The sequence below is a fragment of the Chroicocephalus ridibundus genome, chromosome 4, assembly GCF_963924245.1.
Source record: "Chroicocephalus ridibundus chromosome 4, bChrRid1.1, whole genome shotgun sequence".
Lineage (NCBI taxonomy): Eukaryota > Metazoa > Chordata > Aves > Charadriiformes > Laridae > Chroicocephalus > Chroicocephalus ridibundus.
In genome coordinates, this window is record NC_086287.1 from 13333065 (window position 1) to 13349627 (window position 16563).

The window sequence follows — 16563 nt, forward strand, 5'->3', positions numbered from 1 at the left end:
TGTGCGTGGTAAAGGCAGCGCTGGGCGGCTGCTGTGGCTGCCAGTCAGGAGGAGGTAGGAAATAATCTGGGGAGAAGAGAATGGAGTGGGAACGGTGTGGAAGAAGCTAGCTCAGGGATGTGCGTGGGAGGGTCAGGGGGTTTGGTTTTGTTTTGATCCGATTATTTTGCAGAGCTGCTGAGAACTCTGGGACAGGGCTGGGGCCCTGCTTATCTAGACGTGCTAATGATTCCAGGGAGAAAGTGACTCCATGGCAAGAGATACCAGGTCAGCAGATGGATTCAGTGCAGGTGGTGGCTGTGGCCTCTGGATGGGCAGAGAACTTTGGCAAAGGGATTTTGCTCAGTCTGACCAGAGGAGCAGGAAGTAGTGAGGGGAAAAAAGTAAGTCCAAGGACTTACAAGTCTTCTGTGATGCAGACAGTGAGTGAAGTGCAGGGTTTCAGTTCGTTGTTCTCAAATACATTTTTTAAAACAAAATACTTGGAGTATGTCTGAATTAGGTACAGTTTTATTGATTCGGACAGTCTTGTACTGATCCTATTCCAGTGGTAGACTTCTGCTGGCACAGCACTGTCTGAAACATTCGTTGTGTCTGAACAGTGCAAGAGGAAAAGCCCAGCTCCTGTCCTGACACCTTTTGTCTTTGGTAACTGGCCTGTGGTTGCAGCAGTAAGTTAAGCTTCATTTGGTTTCATGCTTTTGGTGAGGGAGTACTTCTCCTGATTTTCCCATCTTAACTCCTGCTGCCCTACTATTCTGTGGGGCACAGCAGAGAAAGGCACCAGGAACAGATTAGCTGTGATTTCTGAGGTATTTCATCATTCTTACTATGCTGAATGGTTGCATGTGTATGTCTGCTGTTCTTAAAACAGCTGTTGATGGTAAAAGGGAATTCACTGCTGATTGCAGTGGGTAGTGTATTTTAATTCAAGTTTAGTGTTTGACGTACAGTTCTGTCTGGGATTTTCTGATGCTTTACAGGTTCAAGTGTTGCATTTGTCCACCACGTTATGTGCGAGCACTGTACCATTGAGTAAGAATAGTTAGCTCACGTTTGATTAATTCCATGAAGTCCCGTGAATGGCTTCCAAGGAGCAACCAGTGGTAGGTCTCTACTAATGTATATCACAGGAAATGGATGTAGCAAAGTGGGACCTTTACTACATCTCAGCCTTCCCAGAGAACTGGGTTTTCATAGCAGGAGGATGATCTTTCCCCACTGAAATAAATCTTACGGTAAAAAAACATGCATATTTGAATGACAGTGTTTCGAGACCAGATGAACCATCTGAGGATGCTGGAAATGCTGCCTACTTTGAGAGGAGATTTGTCCTGGGGAGGATGCAGTGTCATTCACTGAGCTGGCTACAAGTATTCATTCTCCAGTATGAGCTAAGCTTTAGGCAGATTTAACAGCCAGAGACCAGATGTTTAAATATCAGCAATTCCTTATCAGAAACTGATTTACTAGAAACCTTTGTCTTGAAAGAGAAGTAGTTGATATCTACTGGGACCCCTTTGTCCTCAGGCACTTTCCACTGAGGGAGAAAAAACAAGCAATTTAGCTGCTTTTCCATTCCTTAAAATTCTGTCATACCTTGACCACATCCCATGGAGTTGAAAGTACGCTTTGCCTGTTCCATTTGGTATTTTTTGTGTTGGATACACAAATACTTTAAAAGATGGGAGAAGGCAACGAAAAGTATCATTCTCTGGAATTGCTGTGTAAAAGGACATTTGAGCATGCCCTTGCTGCACGGTAGTCGCAGGTGGGTTCATCCAAAGAGCTGTCGCTTCAGAGAAGAGCGAGCATGAGCAGTATTGGTATAGGCACCGTGCTGATGTAAATGCTGAGCAGCTTTATCTTACGTGGGAGGTGTTGATGCATTTCATTGCTCAGCATTCAGCGGTTTTGTCCCCTTAGTTTGGAGGATGCAAATAAAATATTAACATTTCATACAAAATGATGAACCGCGTCTCAAAGTTTAGATGTGGTATGATATTGGCACTATAAAAGTATGAGAGAGATATTTAAAGAGAAAAGCAAAGTGCTGCCTGCCTTTGCAGTTGTTCCAATTAATAGTTGTGTTACACAACAAAGAACTCCATGTTGCCTTTTTTTTTTTTTTTTTTTTTTTTTTACAATTTTATAAAAATCTGACAAGAAGAAAGGAATTATCAAATAGGAGAAAACCTGCTTGCTCTGACAATCATAGATTTAAGACATAAATCCTTAGGATGCATAAGCATCTCATGTGACCTAAATGTGTGAACTGCTAAAACACAATAACTTAAAGGATGCCGCTTCAGAATCAATTTGCATCAGTTGCTGGTGATTTTCCTTATAAGTGAAGGCATCTTTCTTAAGAAAATGGTGAATTGGTGGATCATGACCTCCTTTATGAGGTTCACCTTCTCAGCCACTGAGATAGTACAGCATTTGTCTATGGGAGCAAATGCTCAAAGGCTAACATGGTGAAAAGAGGGGAAGAGCCTTTAAATGTCTTTGTAACTGTTAATCCTGGTTCCCTGTGGGCCCCTCTCTCCCCCCTGGCCACCTTCTTGTTTTTGCATCAGAAAGGCTTTCACATATTTTTTTTTTTTTCTCTCTTTCAAACAGCTGCATGAGATTCAAGACCGGGTTTTTAATGGGTATTGAAGACAAACAAAGACAGTGGCTGCAGAAATGAAGTCTACTAGAGGCAATTGGTTCTTTTGTTCATTTGGAGAAAAACAATCAGGTTTCTGAAAAAAGAGCAAAGCCAGCCAGTGGAATTCTGATTTAATGTCATTATTTGCAAATCTTCAGATCTTGTTTCGACTGGGTATTTCCCATGTGTCAGGTGGGACCATGCAGTTTCTAGTTTTGTGAAATCAAGCTCATAAACTTTGTTTGGTTTCATGTAAACAAATGACAGGAAAAGTTTGAACTCTTAGAGATGTTTCTTGGGGTTTTTTGTTGTTGGGTTGTTTGTTTGTTGTTTTTTTTTGTTTTTTTTTTTTTTTTTTTTTTTAGAGAGGGTTCATTTGTGTCATCCTAATTTCATGCACAGTCCTATGGATTTCCATGGAATGATTTCATGATTTCTGTGTTGACGTAACGTCCCTATAATTAATGTTACTGTAATTGAACCTAACACCAAGTCTGTTTGTTGTGCTAAATTGGGCCCTGGTGAATGCTGTGAGCATCTAAACAGGCTTTCCTCATTACCCCTGCTCTGTGCTTCAGTGAGCTTAGATGAGCGGCCTGTGTGTGGAATATTTCTAAGTGGAAGATGGGGAGGAACTGGAAGCAGTTTACAGGGAATGTGTTTGTGGATCAAATTGCCTGGACACTTTGAAAAGCTTGGTTTGATATAGTCATGTGAAGAAACTGATATATTTTAAGAGCTTGAGGCATGAAAGCTTGGGCATCACTCGAAGGACTTTTAATATTTGCATTGAATAATGAGTATTCATTAGACCATAAATAGCTAAATCTGTATCTGGATGTATTAACCTCTTTTCTCATAAACACATAGGATCTATTAGGGATTGAAGTGTTTGACGTATCTCAGAAGCCATAGAGGGGAAAGACAGGGTTTTGCATTTTTCTAGGCAGTGCACTATTTAAAACTTAGTTTTCTCAGTCTCTGTATTTTACATAATTAAACTTAATCCAGAGTTGCCTGCTTTTTTCAAGTGTCACTGACTTCTGATTGAGCACGGGTGCTTAACACCCTTGAGAATAAGGTTCATTATTGCATGTTGTAATGTCAGATACAAATACATGTGGAGTACCCTCGTAGGCCTGGTCTCTCCAGTTCCAGGAGGCAATGCCACGTGCGCTGCTTCATAAACCGAGACACGCACGCAATGCAAAAAAACCCCAAACAACCCCAAACTTAACGTGTGATTAAAATGGAGGGGAAAAGACATGTCAAGGGGAGACAGCAAAGGGCAGACAGCCTCTAGTGAGGCCACTCAGAGCATTGATTTCTCATAGAGCCATAGAATTTTTTGAGGGAAGGAAATTTGCACTGGTATTTCCTTTGCTTCTGGGTTTCTGAACTTTAGAACTGGGTTTCTGAAGTTTAGCCACTTCTCAAAATCACCTTTACTAACCTTGATTGTCTTTCCTTGTCACAGAATTGTAAATAGTGCTCTTCCCTTATTAGGAGCGCTGCAATGAAAGCCTTAATTCATTCATGTTTGGTGAATTGCACAAAGAGTACAGAGATGAGCGTTCTGTAGGAATGTTTACAAAAATGAAGAAAGGCCTGAAAAATGTGGGAGCAAATGAATGTGTGTCCTTATGAGAGCAGAAGTGATGTGTGGTGGAAAAAGTTAGAACCAAGAGCTATGACTTCCTTACTAGGTTTCATTGACAAGTGACTGAGCATTGCTTAACCTGCTGTGTTTTATTTTTGAGCTAAGGAGGACCACTCACTATTCCACTCGGTATCAGCCATAAACAAAATTCTTCATCATTGATCATGACCGGTAGTTAATGCACTGCTTGTTGTTAGTCATATATCCTGAAATGAAGCCAAGGCCAATTTAACTTCCTAACAAAACGGCTATTCACCAAGTGATTTATTTGAGCTATAAACTAAAACTAACAGTTTATTATCGTAACAGGTCTTTAAAAGGACAGAATTTTTCCGCACAGCTGAACAACTGCAACAGTATTTTGTGCCTTTCCAGAGCAGGGTAATTATTAAATAGTGGCACTGAAGCCAGTTCTTTTGTGAAAAGTTTGAAAAACAGAATCTTTCAAAGATACCCACAAATATTGCTGGGCTTGTTAGATAATATCGAGGTGTGTATTTAAGTAAAATCAGTCGATTGAGTTAGTGCTGTCTATGTACCATACAGACACAGCATTCCAGTGTACAGTGATAATCGCTATCCGAGATGGAGCATCAGAGGAATGGCAAGAATATTTCTGCTTTAAAAGTCTTTGAGGCACGTATAATGTTTAGTTTAGTGACTTTGCACAACTGCTGGTTGTGCTTGGTGTTACTGAATTGTGTGAAAACCTCAATGGTTATGAAGTATGAATATTCAGTAATTATTAAGATTAAAATTCTTACAGAAATATTGAAGTCCATTTTTGGCATTTTAGGTTGAGTACTAGATTATTTCATTTGGGAGGGGTCCAAGAGTTCTTTAGCTAGAAAGAGTTGATAATCACTACATAATTGCCCTGTACAGATTAACAGAGAGTACTGGACAGGCCTGGTGTCCAGTGTAGCCTTGCAACAAAGCGTGATATCCATTCCAGCTCACAGAAGAGCTCACCAGCACCAGAGTTAATCAGTGTCTCTTTCAGTTTTGCAGGGTAAATTGTATGTGTTAAGTTCTGTCTGTCACTAGCATTCAGTTCTGAAACCCTGGCTCCCACTTCCCAAGTAAAGAGAACAGTTTCACTGTGGGGTTTCAGGTCCTGTGCAAGGTCACTAACATACCTTCACCTGCAACGTACAGCTTGAAGCAAGTGTGTTCTTCCTCTTCTAGATCAGTGCTCACCAGGTGAATATTCTCCTGACGGCTTCAAACCCTGTCTGCCATGTCCCCTTGGAACATACCAGCCTGAAGCTGGGAGAGTATCCTGCTTTCCCTGCGGAGGAGGTCTAACAACAAGGCATAGCGGTGCATCCTTGTTTCAGGACTGTGAGACCAAAGGTAAGGACAAGATTTATTCAATGAACTGCATTGCTCTAAGGCAAAAGTAACTGCTGCTGCTACACGTGGGACGTTCAAAGAAGGGTCATTCTCCTTTCAAGGGTCTCTCCTTCCAGGGGTCTCATAGTTGGCTGTCCTGGCCTGGCTGCAAGAAACTCAATAAAGCCTCAGTTCTTTTTATAACCGATTTTTATACAGGACTCGAGAAGGGGCTGGGAGATACGTGGGAGTTGGTCAGTGAAGTCATTGACTCCAAAGTTATAGAACTCTGTGAAGAGTCATATAAAGGAACAGCAGGGAGAAAAAAGTCACAGGAAAAAAAAAATCCAGACCAATATGCCTTATTGACATTGTGGGTTTGAGCACAGCAGCAATGTGAAAACGTGAGGGTGGGAGGGAAATGTGAAGGAAATGTGAAGGAGGGAATTGCAGTCCTGGAGGATAAGTAAGAAAATAGTTTCTTCATGTCCGTAAGGAGAAACTGGCTTGGATGCCTTGGCTATATACCTAAAAAGTTAGCATTCAGCTTAACCCTGCAGTACCTCAGACACCCCTCTAAGCTTGATCACAGGGGAGCTGACATGCAATCAGCTACCAAGGTTTTCCTCACGAGAGTGAAAACCAGGTGGGGATCATATCTTTAAAAATGAAGGAACTTCATTAGCATCTTAGCTAAAATACAAAAAGCTGAGAGACAACTGTGAATTTGTCTTTGAAAATGCTGATAAAAATACGTGTCCATGGAGAGTGATGAAATGTTAATCAATATAATGGTTTGTCCAATGTCTTAAAGCATGGGTAAAAGAACACCGCTTGTAAAAGAACACCTGAAGAAAAAGTGTTAACAGAAAAGCTACTGCTGTAGAGTAGAAATAAGGGATAGAAACACGGTCCTGATACAAACATTTGGTAGTGGTTTGGATTAAGAGATGTCTCTAGTGTCAGTTAAGATATGTTTACTATTGAGAATTGCAACATAATAGAAGAATTTTGCAGTATGGTTGAAAAATTAATATTGCTGGTAATAATATGATAGCTAATAGATTTCCTCAGTAAAGAATCTCAGAATCCACAAATGCTGTTGTTTCATATTTAATTTTGTGAAGTTAAAACATTAAAAAAGCCCCACATTAAAAACGTTGGATCAACATAAGAGGCACTGATTTCAGTTTTATTTAACATAAACAAAACCACGTCTATAAATGAGGTTCAGTTTTCAAATTAGAGTGGAGATTAAAGGAATTTTTCTGTATTAACTGGAATGAAGAGCTCGGGGATTTGCATGTGGAAGAGGCCACATGAGACATGGAATCACAGATGCGAGAACTATTTGGATCTTGTATCTGAAGCATTTGGATTCGGGGGTGGAGCATGTAGGGAAGGACTCCAGGCTGAGCTATCTGAATACAAAGCTCAACAAGGCTAGAGTTATTTGAGAGTAAGCAGAGCTTAAAAGGAATAGAAAAAAGGGACTGGCAGCACAGAAAACTACATTTGAAAGGCAAGGTAGTAAATGATTTTGATGTTGAGCTGAGAGGGGTAAACTTGCCAAATGAGGTAAAAGGAATTGGAAAATATTTTATTTTGATTTTTTTTTTTTTATTTTTAGTCCCTCAAAGAAGAAGGGCAAGGAAAGAGGAGCAAGGCAAAGATAATATATGGCTGATGTTCTTGAGTGATTTCTGTGAGATTTCAGATCGTGATGGGCATAGATGCAGAATAGCTAAGCAAAATGAAATTAAAAGAAGCATATTAGAGATGTAAGCAAAGATCTTTGGGGTCCTGTATTCTCAGATTGCAATGAGAGAAGAAAATCTTCCCGTCTGCATGCAGATCTGCTAGAAAGGATTTTTTTCCCTTCTGTCTGTCTATCTCATGTCTAAAACTTCCATAAAATGTGTTACGTTTATGAAAGAGTTTGTGTGTCGGAATGGGGTCTCGCTTTGGTGATGCGGGAGATACTCTCAGCAAGCCCTGCGAGGGCTATGGCACACGTGTCTAGCTAACACGGTGATTTGCGTGATGTGCTGAAATAAAGTAGTAGCAGATCTGGTGGAGGTGGCTGTACCCTGAGTCACGGCGTGTTGCTGGAAGACGTGTGCGTGTGATCATGAGAGACGAAGGTGACGTACCTGTTTAGTCACTAATATTGATGCAATGTGCCACTTGCAGAGGGCCAAAGTCTTTCACCCCTGCTTGTGGTGAGCTGATCAGAGGGGTATACTAGGATGCAGCAGGGTGCACGTGCTGCTTGGCATAACTGGCAAGAAAGAAAGGTTTAGTTCGTATTGCCACATACGGTTCATCTTCCATGTTGAATGTCAGTGGGTAGATGGTTTGGTAACGATCCTGCTTACAAAATCATGGTGGTTGTACTCACTCCCCCATGCCTTTTATTACTGCTTCCACACAGAACTGCTCTATAGTGTTGCATTTGGGATTTTTGAACTTTGTACAAAGTGACCTGATAAACTAAAATCTGTTCAATTACCTCTGCTTTATTACCCTCAGAGTTTATGAATGTGGCATTTCAGTTATTGAAATTATAATAAGCCCTATAAAAATGCATAAAGATACATTCTAATGTGCTACCGCCACTTTTAACCATGCTGCATATTTAATTACTCTCCAGTTCAGTGTTCTCCTGGCCATTTTTATAATACCACAACTCATCGGTGTATTCGCTGCACAGTTGGGACATACCAGCCTGAGTTTGGACAAAATTACTGTATTTCATGTCCTGGAAACACCACTACTGATTTTGATGGGTCAACAAACGTAACACAGTGCAAAAGTAAGTACAGCTAGACGGTTTTGATGATCTGTTACAAATTAAATGACTGGGCCATTAATATTCAGAGGGGCCCTAAGGGCAAAACTTAGGTTTGTTCCAGGGAGCTTGGAGACACGGCAGTGATGTTGCTCCTCTTTTGCTGCCTGCATGTGTCTTGTCCCATGTGGCTTACTGAGGTCCGTGAGAGACCATTTCTGCACACTAGTTCCATCATTCTTGTTAAACTGATGATTGTGTCTTGCCAGTTGGTGCTGGGCCACTCTGGGTCTTGCTGTTAAATCTTTTCTCTATGATATAGCAGACAGAGTTTATGATCTCGGCACTCTGATTTCTTTTCCTTCTATTAAAAGGAATGGAAGTTTGCTCACAAAATTTAGTAGCTCTAGTAACCATTTCTTCCTAATAGCAACCTTTGCAAGAGGAAATTACAAAGAGACCCACTGTTCTAGATTATGGTAGCTGTAATGTGGGAAGCTGAGGGTAAATTAAAGAGGGAAAATAGCAGGCAGGGAGGCAACTCCTCAGAAGAACCCCTGGAGACACTTATACACACAGATGTATATACACATACATACATAGAAATATGTTTCTAGGAACTGCATGTTTCTATAAAAACGTTCTCTCTGGTACAAGCAAGTGGAGTATCCTCATGTGACCATATTTATGTCTTCTCTTACAACTGCCTTGCCACTTGGCTGTGGCTTGGTCAATAGCACCTGCTGTGTTAATGGGGATTAGTCTGTATTTTTATGTCTCAACATTAATTAAAACAGAAAGGCAGGCAGCAGCGTGAAGCGAAGCTGGCAGAGAACTGTACCTGATTCAGACGCAAACAGAAAAGTTTGTGTGTCTGTCACCCGTGTGCTGTTTCTGACAGTGACTGCAGAGAGAGCTGTAGGATGACCTCGCTGTGCCGAGCCCTGCATACTGTATTGCTTTTTCAGATAGGCAGTGTGGAGGTGAACTGGGAGATTACACTGGATATATTGAATCACCCAACTATCCTGGGGACTATCCTGCAAACACTGAGTGCACTTGGAATATTAACCCACCGCCAAAGCGCCGTATTCTGATTGTGGTTCCAGAAATATTTCTACCGATAGAAGATGAGTGTGGAGACTACCTGGTGATGCGGAAAAGCTGTAAGTCTGAAATATCTACTGAGGCATGTGGTATCTGTCTCGGTGCGCAGCACAGGTTTCTCACATGCATTGCTGTTTACATAAACTAAATGTAGCCTGGCCGGCCTCTACTTATGAATAAAAAATATCTTTAAATGACAAATCCTATTTGGTAATGCTGCTCCCTAGCTTCAGGTGAAACAAGGGTGCAAGGCTATGATGTGTCAGTGAAATCTGAGAGAAATATTGTTAAGAAGGTGTGGATGGTTCAAGCTAACTAGCCATGAGGTAGGCTAAGTAATTCTAGCCTAGGTTAGGAAAGAGGAGATGCGTGCTAGTCCCCACAGGTGCCTGATGTGTGAATAAACAGCTTCAGTTTCTAGTATAGGCACAATCATTCAAACAATAGACTGTTTTTTAGGAAAAGGAAAAATATTCCTTGACCAAGAAGTCACTCATTGATGGCCTGCTTTCTGCTGGTGGCCTGACACATTTTGAGGAGTTTTCTTAACACCAGCAAGCATTTCTTGTCATGGTAGTTTAACCTATTTTCTAATTGCTTGTTAGTATGAAGCATTGTCAGATAACTGGCTATTGTGTGTTTTCTTTGAAAGCTTCTTCCAACTCAGTGACCACATATGAAACCTGTCAAACCTACGAACGCCCTATAGCTTTCACTTCCAGGTCTAAGAAACTGTGGATCCAGTTCAAGTCAAACGAAGGGAACAGTGCCAAAGGATTCCAAGTTCCTTATGTAACGTATGATGGTAAGCGGGTGTGCGCAGCTGAGCCTACGTGGGCTAGTGCAGCTGCAGCAGTGCAGAACTCCTTGTGGGCTCCTTGACCCCGCTAAGCAGCAGGGTAACCCAGCGCTCTCAGCAGTGTCACTGTGAGACTACTTCCAGTAGCTGGTTTAATCTAAAGCTAGTTTAAGGAACTCTGCGTTGCTCTGCAGTCTTAAGTGCCACCGTATTTCCAGTCTTCCACAGACCTAACAGCTGGGATTCTGGGCCCTGACACGCAAAATGCAGAGCTGAAAGCCAGAATCTGGGTTTTGTGCATTTTTGTGACTTCACAGTTCTGGGTTGCTTCAGGTGGCAGCACAGTGCCCCCAGTTAGGAGTTGGGCAGAGCCCAAGTGCCTCTGCTTTATCGTGTTGCTGCTACCATCTGTAATCTAGTACCAGATAGTAAAATATCTATATCGAAAAGAAGCTTGAGGGGCAAGAGTTTCACCCTATGCTTGTCAGAGTCACCGGGAATGAAACTGGAGCTGAGGCTTTGCACTTCAGCATAAAGTGTATGAAAATGATGTGGCATGTTTCTGTTCACGTTGGGTTAACTGTGAAGGAGTCATCCTTGCTGTGGCCTCCAGAGTTTCATCAACAGTGGATAATTAATTTTTCAGGGGAGAAGCGTTCAAAGCATTTGAAGCGTTTAAAGTTTTGATTGACCAGGGGGTTTGCCTTTTAAGACAGCTTCCTCTTACCTCCCTTTTTTTACCCCTTCTTGCTGAAGAAAGAAGTCAATAATGGGTTGTGGGTATTTAGAGATAAGTTTCTGCAGTGCAGTTGGTTTGATGCACGCTGCTTGGTTACATCATGCACTACAATCCTTGATGTGTTATCATTTCTTTTGCTTTTGACAGATTGATGCTGGGCAGCTCAGCAGAGTACGCTGTTTTCATAGTGAACAGTATTTGTAGTTTCTTTACAGAAGAGCATCTGGAATATTTTCTGACTGCTAATTTGAGGGCCAAATACCACCGGTTCTTTTGGGGGTAGGGCTTACATGTGTAACCAAGGGAGGTATTGAGTATGTAAGTGAAGCGAACTTGCAAATGACTCTCTTGTGCATTCCCCATAGAGGATTACCAAGAACTAATCGAAGACATTGTCCGGGATGGTAGACTTTATGCATCTGAAAATCATCAAGAAATACTTAAGGTATATTGCTTCTGCTGAACCTCTTGGTTTTGATTGAAAATTACAGTATTTTTTGCTAATGAGGTTCCTTCCTGCCCTGCATCAGATCTGCTCCTTGGAGCACTAGACACATGCTACTTCAGGGAAGTTGGGGTAAATCAGCACATCCTGACTGTGCAGAGCAATAGATATGAGACCCTTTGTCCAGGAAGATTAAAGGTGGATCAGACCTACTGTGGGGGAAATCTGTGGTGAGGATAGCCTCTTGAGCCTCACGTAGGCTGTGCTGGAAGGAATCAATGGAGCAAACTGAGGGACCACGGGATTTCATCTATTGGAGAAGCACTTGGTGCTGCTACTTGTAGCCTGTAGATGGGCATGGGCATCTTGCATGGGCAAGCTGAGTGGATGTCATTCCAAGTAAACCTTTCTTTTGCTGGTTATCAATCCAGTGTTGTTTTGTGGGTTTTGTTGTGTTTTTTTTTTTCTTTTGTTTGCCGTTCTTGGAAGTATATGAGGAGGGAGAAATCCTGGTGCCACTAATGATAAATGTGAAACTCCAGTAACTTCCCTGGGGCCTGAATGTCAGCCTTGCTCCACTAGCTTCTGAGCCCCTGAAACATTAGTATTTGAAAAGTAAAATGCCCATAATATTTTATGAGTTAATCAGTCATTAAGCATTGGTGATACTGACCCTACTTCTTCTGTGGAATTACTGTAAAATCTGCTTTCCTTTTTCTAGGACAAGAAACTGATAAAAGCATTGTTTGATGTGTTGGCGCATCCACAGAACTACTTCAAGTACACAGCCCAGGAGTCAAGAGAGATGTTCCCAAGATCCTTCATTCGGCTGCTGCGCTCAAAAGTTTCCAGATTTCTGAGGCCTTACAAATAGTTGGCACTATACTTAAAAAAACTAACCAGCCCTGGGCATGCACAGAGGGGTTGTGGTAGGTGGGGCTGTTTCTGTGTTTTACACACCGGCAGAGAAACTCCAGGGAAGCTTGCCAGCTCCGTTCTTGGCAGAGTTTGGCTTTCTCAGCTAGTATAAATATTTTGATGAACAGAATTTTGATTCCTTTCCAGATAATATCTTTTGGGTACCAAGGATACTTCATGGGTCTCTGAATTAGAGACTGCCCATAATTTCTGTAACTGAATGGTGCCAAGCAGAAGTTTGTAGAGCTCTGCCCTGTTGCTTCATCAGTAACTCTAAAAGCTAATGAGGACAGACAGGCTCAGTAGTGTGGTTTGGGATGAACTCTGGGCTGCCGTTAATGCATGTTACCTCAACAAAACTGGGTTCATGTTTGGTCTCGCTGAAAGTGAGAACTAGATTGATGTCTCTCTTAACTTTTGCTACGCAGGAAATTCAGAGCTAAGATTGAAATAGTTTTAGTCCAAACCAGTGAGTCCAAGAATTGCACGAGGTGTAATTTTTCTGTGAACTATGTGTTGTATGAGGCATACGGAGGAATAAGCAAAGGGTTGAATATCAGTTTGAATGCTCTGGGTCTGGATCACTCTGTGTTCATGCTAACGACCTGTTGGTTTAAATTGAGTGATACCAGCATAAAACCAGGGCATGACAGTAATGGAAAACAAACCCCGATCTGCTGGACACTTCCATTTTGGGCTGACTGCAAATATTACAACAGAACAGGTTCTTTGCTGAACCCCAGTGTGCTCTCCCTGTGCGTAGGCCTGGACAGCATGAGGCACTGGCGCTCCCAAGTAGTATAAAATTCTGTCCTCTGAGCACCTCAGTTGAACACAGAAACCCCATTTTAAATGCAGGCTTTGCATAGATTATGCTCTTGTACATCACCGTTTAAACCTGTATAAGGTTCTTATACGAACCTCAATCGTTATATTCCTTATCTTGTCAGAGCACCTTGCAACGACTTGTTGAGCAGAGAAGGGCTGCTTTCCCTGTCTTGCTGGGGAGAAGTAGATGTACAAAGATATTCCTCAACCAGGCTGTGGCTGCAAAAGTCGCCTATGGCACAATGCTGTTTCAAGATTCCCAAACTGTGTCCTTTTCCTCAGGTTGTGTTTCTTATGTGAGAGCAGGCTATTCTGAAAGGGCCTGTAGGGAGAACTATGTTGATAAAAATGTTTTTGTTGTCTCGGTGCGTCTCTGTCCACACTGATGTTATATCACCGTCCTCTGGCCGTGCAAACCATTTCCTCACTGTAATGTACCTTCTGGGCATGCTATCTTGAAGGCAGTTGGCTGCCGTCCTGCTCGTTTAGACATCAAGTTATGACCTCAGTCTGTCGGTCACTGGCAGTGGTGAGTGGTGCAGTGGGCACCAGCCTTCCTCTGAGTGCCCACTTAGGGAAGACATGGATGTTTCGCAGTCTGGCCAGGACGAATGCTCCCTATCCTAGGGTGTGGAGTCAGATCTCCCTGGGTTTCATTGCATTGATATGTGGTATTTAACTGTTGTATGTGAATAATGCCACATCCACAGTGTCACAGATGAAACTCTCATCGAGAGCCAGGGTCTGAATCTCTTCCCAACATTGTTAGGAGCAAATGAATACGACCAAATACCGCATTGCTGAGCTGTTGTGCCATGGCAGTGCAGCCTGTTTTGTGTTAAGGACACGTCTTGGTCATGGTGTGATGGGAAGGGACAGTGGCCTTAGGCCATGGCTGGGGAGCAGAGCCTCTCAGGAGGGGGTGATGTGAGGCTGTGTTCCTCTTGCTGCCCAGAGAGCATTGCCATGGTCTAAGCAGAGGAGGGAAACGTCTTGTGTTGCTGCCAAGAGGGAGAACTGTCCCCTAGCTGGCTGCACGGGGGCTCCAGCTCAAGATCTGCTTGTGGGTTCCTGTGGCAGGGTGGTGAGCGTCCATTCCAGGAATGGGCTGCCAGACCTGCAGCAAAGGGGAGCAAACAGGCTTGGGGGGAGGAGGGAAGCAGGGGGTGAATTAGCAAAACAGAAGAGAAGGAAGCCAGGTCTTCGTGCATTCCTGGCTGGTGTGCTTCATCCTGAACAGGGTCCCTGATGCCTCGGTGGGGAGGGAGGACAGAGGTTATCTGGAAGAAGATAAGAGGCAGCATAACTTGTGAGAGGAATGGCTAAGAGATGCCAAAACAAGAGGAAGGGTGGGGAGGAAGGCTTGCTACATCTAAGGTAAAGTGTACTGTTGTGGTGAGACCCCGGGAAGGTATTTCAAGATAGTTTCCCTCTTGCTGCACAGCCCCTACCTCTCTACTGTTCATGGCTTCCCATGCCAGATGCAGTGTGTCAGTGAGTCTCAGTGACCCACCAGCTATCTCTGCCTGGCAATGGAGCACTTGGAAATGGTTGAGATGCTGCAGTTCTGCTCCAAGTGCATGGGTGGGTTAGAGAGCTGGTGATGGGGCACTGGGAGGAGAGAACCATGGTGTGCCAGCTTCTGGGCCAAGCCCAGCGGAGTGGCTTTGTGGTGGTCTGTGGGCTCTCTGACAAGGGAGAAAAGCCAGTTCTTGCTCTGTTTCCTCCAAAGGCTACAGATCTGAACAGTTCTGCTTCGTGTTGCTGAGTGACACACAAATCGGAGTGATTGGTTTCAACAAGGGTTCAAGAAAACAAAAGTTGTGGAACATCCGAATATTTTTAATTGGTGAAACTGGGCTTTCCTGCTCTGTGCACGAGTTACTGACTTGAGCCCTGGGTTTGTCGCACTGCACCTCATCTCGGAGGGCTCTGCATGGCTGCTCTGGGACCAGCATCTCCCCTTTGTCCTGTGCAGTGGATCTCAAATTTGCCTCTCTGTTGCCCCCGCGTGTGCAGGCCATTTCCACTGTTGTCTGGAAGAAGAGTGTATCAGTGTGGTGTATGGTCTGAGCCTGAGGAGAGAGAAAAACCTGCCCTTTCTTGAAGAAGAATCCACAGCCCTATTCGTTTTCTACATGAAAAGTAAATGACTTGGAAGCGCTTCTGTTACCCTTGATCTGACATTATGAATTAAAATTTCCCCTTTTACTGTAGATCTTGTGTTCAGTAAAAAGCGAAGAGGGAATTTTTGCCATCTTAAATATTGGAAGAAGTGATAACTGTTGCAGAATGTTGTAACACTTGGCATTGTATCTTCATAGCGATGGTAGTGGCTCTGTAGAAATTTTAATTTCTACTTTCTGTGTGGTTGTAGACTTGTGTTATTTTTTGGCAACAAATGATTCAAAAAATGTTTAACCTTATAAAACAGGACTTAACTTTGTAAATAATAAATAGTGTTAACTGGATGACTTAATGTCACCTACATGAGATAAGCATAAGGATCCTTTTGATGATTGTAAATTAATGTAAAATGTTTCGGACTGTTGCTCTTTACAAGAGAAATAAACCAGTGAACTTCTAGTTGCATGAAAACCTTTGGTAATATTTTTAGTTGTCTTTGCTGTGTTAAATAATAGTTCTGTGACAAAATTAATGGTTGCGTAGGAAGTTATCGCAAATCAGATAGGCTATCCTGGAAATACCTGCTTACCTTAGCATTCTGTTTCACGGAATATATTATTAGCCTGCATCTATACCCATAAAGATACAATTCTTCATATATTTAGTGGTGCACATATTTCTGGCTAGTATAATATCAGAATTGTCCTGGTATTAATTCTAATAATTAATGCTAAAAAGGTCTCCTATATGATGAGCTGGCGTCAGTTGGCCTCTCGTACCCAGCTGTATGAAGATGGAATAAACTACTTAAAGTAGTTCGAAAGTATTTTATTACTTTATAGATTAATCTGATTTTTTTATAAACAAAAAAACCCCAACCCCCGTGTTTAAACTTAAAAATTATTTTAAAAAAACCCCAACCAAAACAACAAAGTGAAAACCTGCGTTAAGGCACAAGTTCCCAGAATATTTTTAAAATTACACCACAGTTTCATCGGAGCTTTTCATTAAATCCACTGACTTCATTTCTTAGAATTAAAAAATAGAGTTAGGTCATAGGAAATTATAAATGAGTTGATATATAATATTTTTAATACTGTTTTTCTATATTTGTTTCTGTGATATTATGTTGAGATTATTGGTTGTAGCCAATCTATAAAA

General features: G+C 42.2%; 1 protein-coding gene across 3 annotated transcripts in view; it reads left to right on the plus strand.

Moving 5' to 3' along the window:
* The window catches only part of SCUBE2 (signal peptide, CUB domain and EGF like domain containing 2), a 43307-nt gene extending 27117 nt beyond the window's left edge, over positions 1 to 16190 (plus strand). For all 3 annotated transcript variants that reach the window (XM_063332412.1, XM_063332411.1, XM_063332410.1), the window contains 6 exons: positions 5502 to 5669; positions 8302 to 8463; positions 9408 to 9605; positions 10199 to 10351; positions 11450 to 11529; positions 12251 to 16190. In XM_063332412.1, the coding sequence (XP_063188482.1) occupies positions 5502 to 5669; positions 8302 to 8463; positions 9408 to 9605; positions 10199 to 10351; positions 11450 to 11529; positions 12251 to 12403 (914 nt within the window). In that variant the 3' untranslated portion in view covers positions 12404 to 16190. The remainder of the gene's footprint in view (positions 1 to 5501; positions 5670 to 8301; positions 8464 to 9407; positions 9606 to 10198; positions 10352 to 11449; positions 11530 to 12250) is intronic.
* Positions 16191 to 16563: the final 373 nt, after the last annotated feature.